Source organism: Bidens hawaiensis, unplaced genomic scaffold (genome assembly GCF_021521415.1).
Source record: "Bidens hawaiensis isolate Kalapana, Puna unplaced genomic scaffold, B.hawaiensis_p1.1 tig00008152_1, whole genome shotgun sequence".
In the NCBI taxonomy this organism is placed as follows: Eukaryota; Viridiplantae; Streptophyta; class Magnoliopsida; order Asterales; family Asteraceae; genus Bidens; species Bidens hawaiensis.
The window spans coordinates 46,382-59,664 of record NW_027491581.1 but is presented as its reverse complement, the minus strand read 5'-3'; the positions used below and the strand labels follow the sequence as shown (position 1 = coordinate 59,664).

The 13,283-nt window shown below is 35.2% G+C and overlaps 2 protein-coding genes across 3 annotated transcripts; both read left to right on the top strand.

Moving 5' to 3' along the window:
- Positions 1 to 5,544: 5,544 nt before the first annotated feature.
- On the top strand, positions 5,545 to 8,421 carry LOC143637214 (uncharacterized). The gene is made up of 3 exons (XM_077104658.1): positions 5,545 to 5,631; positions 6,391 to 7,627; positions 8,211 to 8,421. Exons 2-3 carry the CDS (start codon positions 6,438 to 6,440, stop codon positions 8,320 to 8,322), a joined length of 1,302 nt encoding a protein of 433 aa, XP_076960773.1. The 5' UTR covers positions 5,545 to 5,631; positions 6,391 to 6,437; the 3' UTR covers positions 8,323 to 8,421.
- Positions 8,422 to 10,047: 1,626 nt separating this feature from the next.
- Positions 10,048 to 13,038, top strand: LOC143637200 (uncharacterized). 2 transcript variants are annotated; one of them, XM_077104646.1, is made up of 4 exons: positions 10,048 to 10,134; positions 10,198 to 10,426; positions 11,999 to 12,054; positions 12,851 to 13,038. In XM_077104646.1, the coding sequence occupies exons 1-4, from the start codon at positions 10,090 to 10,092 to the stop codon at positions 13,019 to 13,021; spliced, it is 501 nt and encodes a 166-aa protein (XP_076960761.1). In that variant the 5' UTR covers positions 10,048 to 10,089; the 3' UTR covers positions 13,022 to 13,038. The 2 variants fall into 2 exon arrangements, with proteins under 2 accessions (XP_076960761.1, XP_076960760.1); XM_077104645.1 differs by having other exon boundaries at positions 11,996 to 12,054.
- The last annotated feature ends 245 nt before the right edge of the window (positions 13,039 to 13,283 follow it).

The window sequence follows — 13,283 nt, the reverse complement described above, 5'->3', positions numbered from 1 at the left end:
CTCAATTCATTTCACAACATCGAAAATGTCACATAACCAAATATTCATAAGTCAAATACAACAAAATATAGCAAAATATAGCAAATCAAATATTGTTCATTTTTGCTAATATCCTAACGGTATTTGTGTCATTTTCTTCACCGAACTCCATAATCAACCTAGATGCAAACCTGTAACATTTCATAAAATAAAGTTGTCAACACAAAGGTTGGTGAGCAATTCATAAGTTTGAACAATAGATATATAGTATGAAAAGCCACAAAACTAGTATACAAAACCATAAATAATAGCTATAAACTTGGATAAATTGACAATCGCTAATAGAATTACGTTAGTGCCACCTAGCTACAAGGGATTGCCAAGTAGTCTAGGATTTAATAGAATATCGTTAATTGCATTACGTTAACGACACCTTGCTACAAAGGGATGCCAAGTAGTCTAGGATTTATAGATTCCACCAACCGAAAGCGATAAGCATAGAACACCAAATCGAGCAATTATTCAAGTAAAGTATACAACAACGTTTGTGGTTTAAGACTCAAGTATAAAGCATTTGATTTGAATAAGTATGAAATGTCACCCCAAAACAAAAGATAGAAAACGGGGTATGAAGTTACTCACGTTCAAGTATAAAACTTGATCGGTAAAAGATGAATAACCGGATGGATGAAGTTTAACGAGCAAGGCCTAAATGACAATAAAATCTTGGATTTAGAATGGTTGTCTTGAAGATCTTTAAATATAATAATTGTTGCAAAAAGTAAACAATTAAAGTTCAAGCTTTAAAATGTAACTATTTAAGAATTTATAATAACAATGCTTTAAAAATGTAAGTTTGCTCGAAACCGGGTTAAAGTATCTAACCTTAATATTTACTTAACCAATGTTAAGTAATAAGGTGGGAAAAATGCTAAAATGCAAGTTCCTTTGGGACAAAGATACTAAAACGGGTTTTTAACAAGTGTTCGGGTTGTCGATTTGGGTCTTGACAAATGGTCAAACCCAAAGTCAACTTTCCAACATATTAATTGTTATGAGATAACTCATTAAAATATACTAACACTTAACCAAGTATGTAGATCTATTGTTTAGAACTAACAACGCACGTTAAGCGAGTGTTCGGTTTTGTCGGTCCAAACTATGTGATGCGATCAAGTTGGATCCAACAATACCAAGTACTTAAGAAAATAATTAAAATCAGTTTGTAAACTATTTTTAAAGAAATATACAAGTCTTGATAGCTAAAAACACACTTGTGTGTCTTAAGCGAGTAAAAGTCGGTATAGTTCGGTTTGGTTCGGTCTCCATCTCACAAATAGTTCATAGATGGTTTCTACATGCCCAAATATCATAGAACTTGTATATTGGTTTATTAAAGAAGAAAACTTAAATTTTACAACTAAAAAGTTAACTACAAGTCTTTTAAGCAAAAGTTTCGGTTTAGTTCGGTTTCCATCTCCCAACGAGTTCATAGATGGATTCCATATGCTTAATATCAAAGAACTTGTAAAAATGATTTTTGAAACTCAAATCTAGCAATAAACATGTTTAAACAACTATTTTAACAAAACTAGTAAACAAAAGTTCGGTTTCCGGTTTGGACTAGTTTCGGTTAAACCGAGGTTAGTCTTATACAAACCCACACCATGGAACTTGTAAATAAGATGAACAAACTAAAAGGGTTAGAAGTTAGTCATAAGTGATATGTATAATAAGTTATGCGTGTGTATATATATATCAAGAACACGAAGTCCTCCATGAAGCCTTGCCTTATGACATTCGAAACTTAAACCAACCGGAGTCGGTGAAGTAACAAATAAAGGAAACAAGGGGTGTGTATTATATATATATGTTGTACCACTATATTCAAGTGTTAGTAATATTAGATGAACAAGTTAAAATGAAAGACTATAGTTAGTTGACCTTAAGAAATCAAAATAACAAAATGTTGAAGATGAATACTTGGATTTGAGAGAGATTTTGGAGAAGATGAACAACCAAAATGGTGTATGGAGCCTTGCTTTTATAATGGTAAGAGTATGATTCATACAAATAGGGTAAAGATGCATGTGATGGTTGAAATGGTCAAACAGGTTTTTGGTAAATGACAATAATAGTCCCCAAAGTTTTGTTTTAAGGAGTTTTAAGGACCAAAAAGAATGTTTTCAAGACCCAACAAGTGTAAAACAATATTGTAACATAAAATCCATCATTTTGATTATATCATAAGCTTTGGTTTACAAAATTGGTCGGTTTACATGATAAACGAATACAAAAACGAATACAAACGAGACCTGAAATTGACGAATGTCACAAGGCTTTTCTAACTTTATGAGGAAACGGACCAATGGTTGCCTTTCACTAGCCAAAACCTCTGTCATCATCAAAGAAACTATAGCCACCGGTGTTTGTCCACGGATGCAATTATGGAGGAGATTATGCTAAACCTTTTTGGTTGGATAAACTCTAGGTTTTCTAATAAGGAGATTGTTTGGTTAGATTGGATTAAATCTTCTTTATCCGCTATTATGGCTGGTGATTCCTCCGTTTTTGTTGTTATAAAATTTGCTTGTCGTTCAAACAAAATTCGAACGCTTGAAAGCATTAGAAGAAGTTTCCTTTAGGGCATTATATATAAATAATAATCCAAGAATTGTTGCATCTTGGGAAAGAATTATGGCAACCAAGGATCAAGGCAACCCCAGATAGGTAACATTAACGACAAACTTGGCGTTACTCTCAAAGTGGATGAAGGTATAAATCCAAAACGAAAAGTCCACGGAATATTATAACTGATAGCTTGCATTTCAACAACAGACCCTATAAGACATACTCTTGAAGCAACCACTCATGAGTGTCTGGACAAATATCTTCTAAAAAGCAATTGATATTAAGAAATAAAAAATCGATATGGCCGGTCTCATGAAAGGAGTAGTAGGGAACATATAAGACATGTTATTTAGATGGTAGGAAACAAACGTAGTTAAGATATTATTTTCAAACATCTTCAGCTAAAATCCTAAAAGTTATGCAAGGTGGCAAATCTTGTTCAAAGCCAAGTTTAGTTATACAACCGACAGGTGGAACTAGAAAAGATATCATTTGGAAGAATTGGAGGTAAGGGGATTACATCAATTAAATAAACATAACAAATCTAAATCAAAACCATGTCGACAAAGCCTCCAAAAATGCCCCATTAAATCCACACGGAGGTTGTTTTGCATTTCTCTATATCATAATGTCCAAACAATTTTCAAGTCTTTGCTCGTTGTTTATCACAATGAAAGGTCTTCATAGCTATGGCAAAGTTCTTTACCTTGATTTTCCAATATCATGTTATGCAATATCAAGCAACCCGACTTACATACCTTATATTTTCTTTCGCCCACATTCGTGTCGAATTGTATGTGACAGCATAACGTTTCTTCAAAACTCCTAATGCATATTAAATATATTTTCTCGTTGATCTGGCGCCACTTTGAACAATTCTCTTTTATCCTCACGTGAGCATGCAAATGCTTTAACAATTGTCACATGCTTTGATAAATAGCATTTGCAAAATGATATATACCTAGATATTCATCATTCAATAAAAATAAATAAACAAGAAGGCTTGTTCGGGTGCAACTATGCCTGCAATATCATTGAAAATGGTTAATTGCTCAACAACGTTGATGTTGTTGTTGGATCCGATCATATCAAAGAGCCCATGCTAAATCCAAAGATCATACGATGCCACGACTTCAAGCATAGTTGACGGTCCTTGATAGTCACATGGATAAAGCTGACATCACCAAGTAGTTGGACAGTATGACCATGATCAATGTGTGCAGCTACCAAACATCATGGGAAAACGACGTACATATTCATACACCTCAAACAGGGCCGTCTCCGAAATTTATTAAAATATTTTCGGCCGAAGATGAAAAATATCTTGGGCCTTAAGTAAAAGGATTATTTTGTTGGGTTTAAACAATTTAGTTTTTAAATGGGCATATTTGGTTATAATTTGGGTTGTTTAAAAACTTTCATATAAAAATAGGCTTAAACATGTATAAAAAAATGGGCATACTTGGTTATGATTTGAGTTGTTTAAAAATCTTTTGTATAAAAACAAGCTTAAACATGTCTCAAGTGAGACTCGAACCCACAACCTTTTGGTTGGAAGTCATGCCCCTTTACGACTAGAAAAAACTAGTTGTTACGTAATTAAGTTTAAACATTAAATATATATATTATTTTAAATAAAAATACATACAATTTTTTTTAAAAAAATTTAGGCCTAACAGAGTGTCGGGCTAGGGGGGTCGTCGACCACCCAGTTCCCTAGGGCTGTTCTAACATTAAATAATTGTTGAATGTCGGTATCCTTATGTATCTCCACGTAGAGTCAAATGACACCTTTAACAACAACAATAATAATAACATTAATAATGCATTGGTAGAAAAAATATACAAGACTACCTCGTCAGCGATAATGTCATACGCAAGTTGACGATTAACTGACGCACACTTTTGTAGCGTCATGAAACCAGGTTTTCCTCTGGTATCGCTTTTTTGTTGGAACAATTCATACGTTTGTTTCAGATCACCAACTATTCGTACAAATAGTTGCCAACTCATGGAGAAGCATCACCTAAATTCTTTAGCAACATAAACAAATTCTTCACATAAACAATTACGTACAAGATGTTCGTTAGCGCCCTCACAATCCTGTTCAAGTGAGGGTCTTCTTGTTAACAGATGAGAGATGCGATCGACATGTTGAAATCATCACATTCCAAAAGATCATGATTTGCCCTTCCATGTCCGTAATTGAACCGATGCCCCCCTAATTAGCGCCCCTTCTACGTCAAGGTGTGGCGGTGCACACACCCTTGGAGCTATCGGCGTTTCAACCGAGACACGTAAGTTAACGCCCATAACCCACGAGATGTTATTATTTTTACATCCCATGAACTCCATATCATCCATTTAATTTATTCACATATACTTTTACATCCCATGAATAATAACATAAATAAGTTAGCTAGTTTCAGGATCAAATATAACTTATTTTTAACATAAAAAAAGTGAGAACTTATTTGTTATTATTATCAGGTATGTTTTTGTTAGTGTTTGCCGTTATCGTATATGTTAATTTCCAATCATGAGACGTTATAATATTTGTTGATTTACATTTTGTTGTAATAAGTTTTTTTTCTTATGTTATAAATTTTCTTATGTTATTATTTTGTTACTAATTAGGAAATTTTTTTGTTGTTATAAAACATTGCTTATATAATATATTGGTATCATAGTTGATATTGTTTTTTACGTTCTCATTTTTAATAGATTAGTATTGTTTCCCATGTTTGCGTGTTAGTATCATTTTGTACATGAAACCTTCTCTAAGTTAACTAATTGAATACGTATGATATATGAGGGGTTTAAAAATTAATTCACAATATCTAGAGGTCCCATAATATATATATATATATATATATATATATATATATATATATATAACTAATAATGCGTCTGCATATGCAAAAGGATCATCTAGGGCTCCAAATTCAATTGCTCTTGCCACTTAATTCGATCTCATCGGAGACCATCGATTCACGGCCGTCAATCTCGACTCCTGCATCCGTAAGCTCTTCGTGTTAATTTCGTTAGTTTGCCCTAATTTAATTAAATTAGATTTTGCGGATAATAATAATAACGATTTCAAAATTAAAACCAATTGCTGTAAAGTTTAATCTATACGATTCAATTTCAATTGTTCGTTGCTTTGATAAGTTAATTAAATTAGGGCTGTAAACGAACCAAACCGAACGAGGCCTTGTTCATGTACATCCGCTAAGCTTGGTTTACTAGCATATAACTGAACGAACGGACACAAATGAACACAAACAGTGTTTTATTTGACTAACCGGTTCAGTGCCAGCGGTTCTGTCCTGCTACCAAGTTTGTGGTTTTTTAACATTTATATTCATATGTTATAAGTTAAATCACATAATACTGATATATGTTTCAATTTTATAATTAATATTTTTTCTTAAATTTGTATTATAAGGCTAGATAAGTCATCAATTAAAAAGTATTAAAAACCTTTAATGAATAAACGTAAATAAACAAACATAAACAGATGTAAACGAACACATTATTGAAAGTTCACGAACACGGCCTCTGTTCGTGTTTGTTCATTTAGTTAATCGAACGAAATTCTTTGTTCATGTTTGTTCATTTATTAAACGAACGAACTTCCCCCCGAATGTTCTGTTCGTTTTCAGCCATAGTTAAATTCATTTGCTAGCCCTATATTGAGAGGATTTTGTGGATATTAGTATTACATGATTCGAAATCAGTTGGTTTAATCTTTGTTTCATTTTCAATTGTTTGTTGCAGATATTTACTCGTCCTAGGGTTTTTGTTCGTCAATTTACGATCTCACGATGTCGGTTACGGCGGGGGTTAGTGATACTGTAATAGCAGTGAGGGATAAGCTTCGAGGTAAAATCGGGCAGACAAAAGTGAAGCGATATTGGCCCGGTAAAGCTCCTGAGTGGGCGGATGATGGCGATGAAGAAGGCGATATGCGGATGGCGAGATCCGCCGCCTTGGAGAAAGCCTTCCCCACCAGAGAGGATTCAGATATTATGAAAAGAGATGATCCTAGGTTACGTCGTCTGGCGGAGAATCGGTTGGATAATAAGGAGGAAATTAGGGCGGATCATAGAAGGATTAGACAAGCTGAGATTATATCGACTGAAGAAGAAGAACAGAGGAGGCAAGAGAGGTTAGAGTTTGAGGAAGATGATGAGGATGCGGTTGACGAAAGGAGACGGAGGATTAAGGAGAAGTTGCTGCAACGGGAGCAAGAGGAAGCTGCAATGGGTGTGATTCAAGAAGAAGAAGAGGAAGAAGAGGAGGAAGAAGAAGAATCGTCTGAATACGAAACTGATTCGGAGGAAGAGCATACGGGAATGGCTATGGTGAAGCCTGTGTTTGTACCGAAAGCGGAACGAGACACGATTGCTGAGCGTGAAAAGATTGAAGCGGAAGAACGTGCGATTGAGGAGATGATGAAAAAACGCCTGGAAGAGAGGAAAGTGGAGACGAAACAGATAGTTGTTGAGGAGATAAGGAAAGATATTGAGATTCAGAAGAATCTAGAAGCTGAGGCGGATATTGCTGATGTGGAAACCGATGATGAGTTGAATGAAGCAGAAGAGTATGAAGCTTGGAAGGCTCGTGAGATTGCGAGAATCAAACGAGACCGAGACGACCGTGATGCGATGGTGAAGGAAAGAGAAGAGATTGAAAGGGTTAGGAATATGACTGAAGAAGAAAGAAGAGAATGGGAGAGAAAGAACCCTAAAACTGCTTCTGCACCGAAGCAAAAATGGAGGTTTATGCAGAAGTATTATCATAAAGGTGCCTTCTTTCAAGATGATCCTGATGATAGGGCTGGAACTGTTGGTGCGGATGGTATTTTTAAGCGTGATTACTCTTCACCAACTGGGGAGGATAAAATGGACAAGTCAATTTTGCCAAAGGTTATGCAGGTTAAGCATTTTGGTCGCAGTGGAAGGACTAAGTGGACTCATCTTGTTAATGAAGATACGACTGACTGGAATAACCCGTACGTACATTATTCTTATACGCTTTATATATCTTTATGCATTTATAAATTATAATCCAGTCATGCATAATGAATCAACCTGCTGAGTTTAGATTCCTTTTAATTTTTTTTGATCTGCAAGTTGTTTTTTTAATGGTGTTGGTTTTTTGAAATTTGTAGTTTTTAGTGATGTCTTTGCTAGATGACTGCATAAACGATTTTGACCACTCTGGCGGTTTAATGGTTCGGTTTTGGTGGTCCATGATTACAGAACGTGCACATAACAGAACATGCACATAACTACTTATTCCAAACATAAAAAGAACAACATATATAAATAATGAAGGCTAAATGGTGAGTTCCAAGTTTTAAACCGGACTGGACAGTTAAACCACAAACCAGAGAAAACCGAACGGTTTGGATCTCAAGCCGGTTGACCAGCTTCGGTTGCAGTTCAGTCTTGGCTTGGTGGGGTTTCTCATCCAATAAATATAAAACGAGTTTTAGGATGTTCATAATTTATAGCTCATATGACACATGAACCTTAGATGCCATTTTTACAAAAAAAACCTTCTTTTAACATGTGCTTTTAATCTGTTTGCAGGTGGACACAAAATGATACACTTCGGGCAAAATACAACACTAAAATGGCGGGCATGAATGCACCTATTGCTAAACCTAAAGGGAAGAAGATTAAGGATTGGGAATCTCGTTAAAGCTGTTGTGAGGCCGGCTTAATAAATGGGATATGTAAGCATTTTGCACACAGTTATCGGTCTTTGATCTTTATTGTTATCTTGCTTTGAAGCTAGAATATAACTATTAAGTAGAGTATAATCTTTATGAGGGATCATGGTTATTTACGATTGTTATGTTGTTCCTTTTAACATTACGTTTTAATCTCTTTATGTTAAGAAGAAGATGAGCAATCTGGTAGCGTGTCAAAATATATTCAAGTGAAACAAATCATTTTATTAAAGCAGTCAAGGTAGGCATGGCTGGGCTGACCCGACCCGCAAACACCATGTTGAACATTTCTATTTTTTTAAAGTGATTTGTGTGTTAGCTGTTATTAGAAAAACTATATTGCTTTAATGATAAGCTAAATCTTCAGTTAATTTAACTCTTCACCGTTTACTTGTTCAGCCATTTATTTATCAACTATATCAGACTGAACTAGACTAACCTAAAAACTGATTCTAAGGTGGGATGGAGTATGGTTGAGGTGGCAGGACGGTATCAGTGGAAACCCCATCCCCACCCGCAAAAACAAGGGCATGCGGGTGATGAACTCAAACAAAAAGAGATGCGGGAATACCACTCTACCCATGCTGTATCGAAGGGATATCCCGCTGCCACTCCCTCAACCCTTGTAGAAGAAAAAAAACCATATATGAAATATAAAAACTATTTGATGCAATAAACATTGTCTTCCCAAAATGGCCACTTTCATAAAGAACGTGATAATTGTGACAATTATCAATATTATTGATGGATATACTCTGTACATATAGTGAGCCCGGGACCTAAACAAAACGAGCTGAATCGGCATAACTCCAAAACTCATAATGAGATGACCTTTGAGCTCAAGCTCAGCTCGGATGAAACTTAGATGATCTCATTGTTTGACTATCCAGCTTGTAAATTTTTGAAATCTTGAACTACATATAACAACAAAATTGTAACAATTTAATGCACATATGAGAACATATATTAAAATAAAAAACGCCAAAGGAGTTTCTTTGTTAATAAAAGCTAAGTTTCTTGAACGACCTACAAAACTTTAGCAAGTCAAGCGACTAGATTCAACTCCACTCGAACCTGCTTTAACCTTTACACTATTCAACTCGGATAGGCTTTTAGATTGGTTGTTGTGGGCTTTTAGGGGTAGGGGGGGTGGCGATATAGCGACCTTGCTCAACTTTAATGGCCTACACACTGCGTTGGGGCAGTAAAGGAGAGGGCTTCAACACATTAACGAGTGGCAAAGGAGAAAATAATGGGGCCCAAATGCTTAATGGTGGGGCTTTAACGTGGTAGGCTTTAAACAACAACACGATGTTAAAGGGGTAGAGCTTTAAATCTTGATGTTTTAACTTGATGCTTGAAGCTTCTCCATAACAACCAAACTTATAATAATCATACAAATACAAACAAGTTTGAACCACATGCATTTTAAACAACCATAACATACAAAAGAACGAGAAATAAGTAAAACAACATAACTAAGATCTAAGGGGGAGTTTGGGATTCCTTATTTATTTTACCTTCTTTTATAATTTTTTTTTTATCAAAAGTTAATAAGTCAGAATAGCAAACAACTTGTTAAACTAGAGACATACTGACACAATACGAACAACAAAAGTACCAAAACAGTCTTTTCTCCAAACTACTTCTCAACAATTAAAAAACGTCAACTGCTTAAGTTAACGAACATCCCCCAAATCCAATCACCACTCCGTTCTCACCATTTCAATTCTCCAATGGCGGACAATACAGAAACCCTAGAACTCAAAGATCCACCATCTGTAAGCATCTGTTGATTTGAATTGTATTTTAGCATTGATAATCATGATGTGTTGCTGTTACAGTACCTGGAGGTGAACTGCACAACTTCATCCAAAACCCGATGGTTTTCGGCGGGAACAGAGGCCGGGTTCGCGGTGAATTTGATCAATAGAAAGGCTGATGATGGATCGCCGATTGCGTTGTATATTGAAGCGGTTAAAGAAGGTGAAGAACCGGTTAGTTTTGGACCTAATTCTGCTCTTGTAAGTTACGGCCATGGATGGAAGCTGCAGACGGTTACTGAATCTCAAGGTACTTATTATCTGAGTTTCATTGAATTATGTGTAAACGTGCCGACCCAAGCTGAACCCGACCTCGACTAGGCTTCAGTTCGGCTGGTTTTGACTTACTAGAGCTTGAGCTCGGCTTGTTAATTGTTTTCTCAAGATCAGGCTCGGCTCAGCTTGTTTATTAGTATTTATTAGTTGAACTCGTAGTTGTTAATGGCGAAGATCATAGCGAGTGATTAGGCATTGCTTAGCATTGGGGTTTCGCTATCTGATTTAGGCGCCCACATAGTGTGATAAGTAGCGAGATTTCTGTTTTTTTTTTAATTTTTTTATTTAATATGTAGAGGGAAAAATATACCTATGATATAGCGGGTTTCTTTATTAAACATACTTATCAAAACAGTGTATTTGGATATAATATACATATAAAATATTTCTGAAATTTTTTTTCTAGTGTATCGCTAAACATAAAATAGCGTTAGCTGATTCATTGCTATCACTACATAGCATACAGGTAGCTTGTCGCTATCGTCCACTATTTGCTATTAACAACTATGATTAAACTATATATGTTTTTAATTAATTTTATATATTTTGAGAAACACCTTAAACGAGCCTAAGCTCGGCTCAAGCTCGTGTAGTACCTTAAACGAGCCAAAGCTTGGCTCGAGCTTGGTTGTGCAATGTGATAAAAATGTAAAAGTCCAAAAAAGGTAAAACATAAACACAACGCTCCTCGAGCCTAAATGAGCTTCCCATACAGGGCTCGAGGTCGATAACTAAGCGAGCTATATTTGAGGCTCGGGCTCGACCGAAAAAGCTCGGCTTGTTTCAAGTTTATTATTGATCCAAGCTCGAGCAGATCGGCTCGTCTGCACCCCTAATTATGTTGCAAAATTCATCAATCATTTAGCAAGTAGCTTGAGTTCATATTCATTAAAGTTAAGTTCTGTTTTAGTCTTTGTGGTTTGTCTTGTCAGTTTAATCCAATATCTTTTTTCTTGCCCATGAGAAATTGTGGTTTGCAATTTTTTAATATTTCAGTCCAACTCACTTACGCCGTTAGTAAAATTTGTTAACGAGCTCGATCTCAACTTTTCAGAAAACGAGCGGTCCACGAGTTCGAGAGCCAAGTTTAAAAAACGAACCGGCTTGGCACGTTTATTTTAACGAGCTGAAGTTGAACTCAAGCTCGGTTCATAAAAAGCTTGAAGTGGCTCGTTAATTTTGTTATTCAACTTTTGTAATATTTTATTTCTTAATTCTTTTACACATTGATTTATAAAAGACTAAAAATATTTTTTTAAAATGTACACGTCATGCAAAATTTATATATTAGAGAATTTTAATATTACATGTACTAGTTTTTTCTTCACAGAATTTATACACCCTTTGAGTTAACATATTTTTACATTGGTGTTAATGGGTTGACTGAAGTGACAATAAACTGCAAACCACAATAAAGAATTTGGACAAAGTGGCAATTTGGACCAAACCAAAGGGACTAAAACATAACTTAACTCTATTGATTATCTATACATGTTTGAGTTTGATGGAACCATGTTATAACTTTGTGTTTTTGGTCTTCAAGTAGGTGCAAAAGCTAGGGCAAGTGTCAGGAGAACAACAAACCGTGAATCATCTCCACTGGTATGTCTACCTTTTGATATCATTTCATTATATATATTAAAATAGCAATAACTGATGGTTGATGAAGCTTAACGAACCGAACATTCCACGGGAAGTACCTTTATGTTCATTCATTTAATAAATGAATGAACATGAACAAGGAGTTTCGTTCGATTAACTAAATGAACGAATGTGAAAAGAGACCATGTTCGTTTAGTTGTGTTCATGAACGTTCGATTATGTTTTTATTTACATCTGTTTATGTCCATTGATGTTTGTTTGTTTTTGTTTGTTCATTAAAGGTTTCAAATACTTTTTAATGAACTTATATGGATTTAAGCAAAATTGTAACTATAGAACAAAAATATATATTAATTTATATGTAAAATTAACATTAAATATGAATATTAAATAGAACGCCAACATAAACTTGGTAGCCAGAGTGAAGCGTTGAAGACTTTAAGCTGATCATTAACCAAACAATATAAAACATTGTTTCTGTTTATTTGTGTTCGTTCGTTCGTTTTTATTCGTAAACTGTTCATGAACAAGTTCATTTTTTTGATGAACGAACACAAACAAGAAGTTTCGTTTGGTTAGTTGTTCGTGAACTGTTCGTTTATCCGATAAAAGATGAACGAACAAACATGAACAAGGCCCAATTTGGTTTGTTTATGGCCCTAAGTTTATGTGATGCATAGTATAGATTGAAACCATAACAATGGTGTTCTTCCGGTTTGTTACTTGTGATTATATTTACAATAATATGAAAGAATACTGTACTTACAACAACTTACCTAATTTTTCATGCTTTCAGGGTGTATTTGAGTTGCATTCAACAAAAGGATTATTACCATCGGTGATTGGTGTTCAGTACATTGCGAAAGTGTTGCTGGCTTTCGTCTTGCTATTTGTGTTCGGGGCGGTTTTCACATTAGCTCTTGAAAATCTTCCGAGGTTTCTTATTTTTATCAACTCTTTCATTTAAGTACATGAATCATCAATGTATATACGCCCTGCTTGCGGTGCGCACATATAATGTATATATGTGTGAACCCTTGGGTGGGCAAAAGTAAAATTGCACTAATTTTGACGTTATTTTACTAATCACGTGAAAATAACGTTAAAAGTGGCGGAAGGTTAATCAGGCATCATGTGGTGGCGTTGATAGCCGAAAGACAAGGGCACATGCACCAATCAGCCGGTGTCCCGATGATTGAGTGTTATGTGTCTTATGTCCAAGGCTTGAT

Coding starts and splice junctions, on each gene's coding strand:
- LOC143637214 (XM_077104658.1), top strand. CDS start 6,438: ATGTCGGTTACGGCGGGGGTTAGTGATACTGTAATAGCAGTGAGGGAT. Junction 7,628..8,210: donor ACGACTGACTGGAATAACCC/GTACGTACATTA, acceptor ATCTGTTTGCAG/GTGGACACAAAATGATACAC.
- LOC143637200 (XM_077104645.1), top strand. CDS start 10,090: ATGGCGGACAATACAGAAACCCTAGAACTCAAAGATCCACCATCT. Junction 10,135..10,197: donor AACTCAAAGATCCACCATCT/GTAAGCATCTGT, acceptor TTGCTGTTACAG/TACCTGGAGGTGAACTGCAC. Junction 12,055..12,850: donor ACCGTGAATCATCTCCACTG/GTATGTCTACCT, acceptor TCATGCTTTCAG/GGTGTATTTGAGTTGCATTC.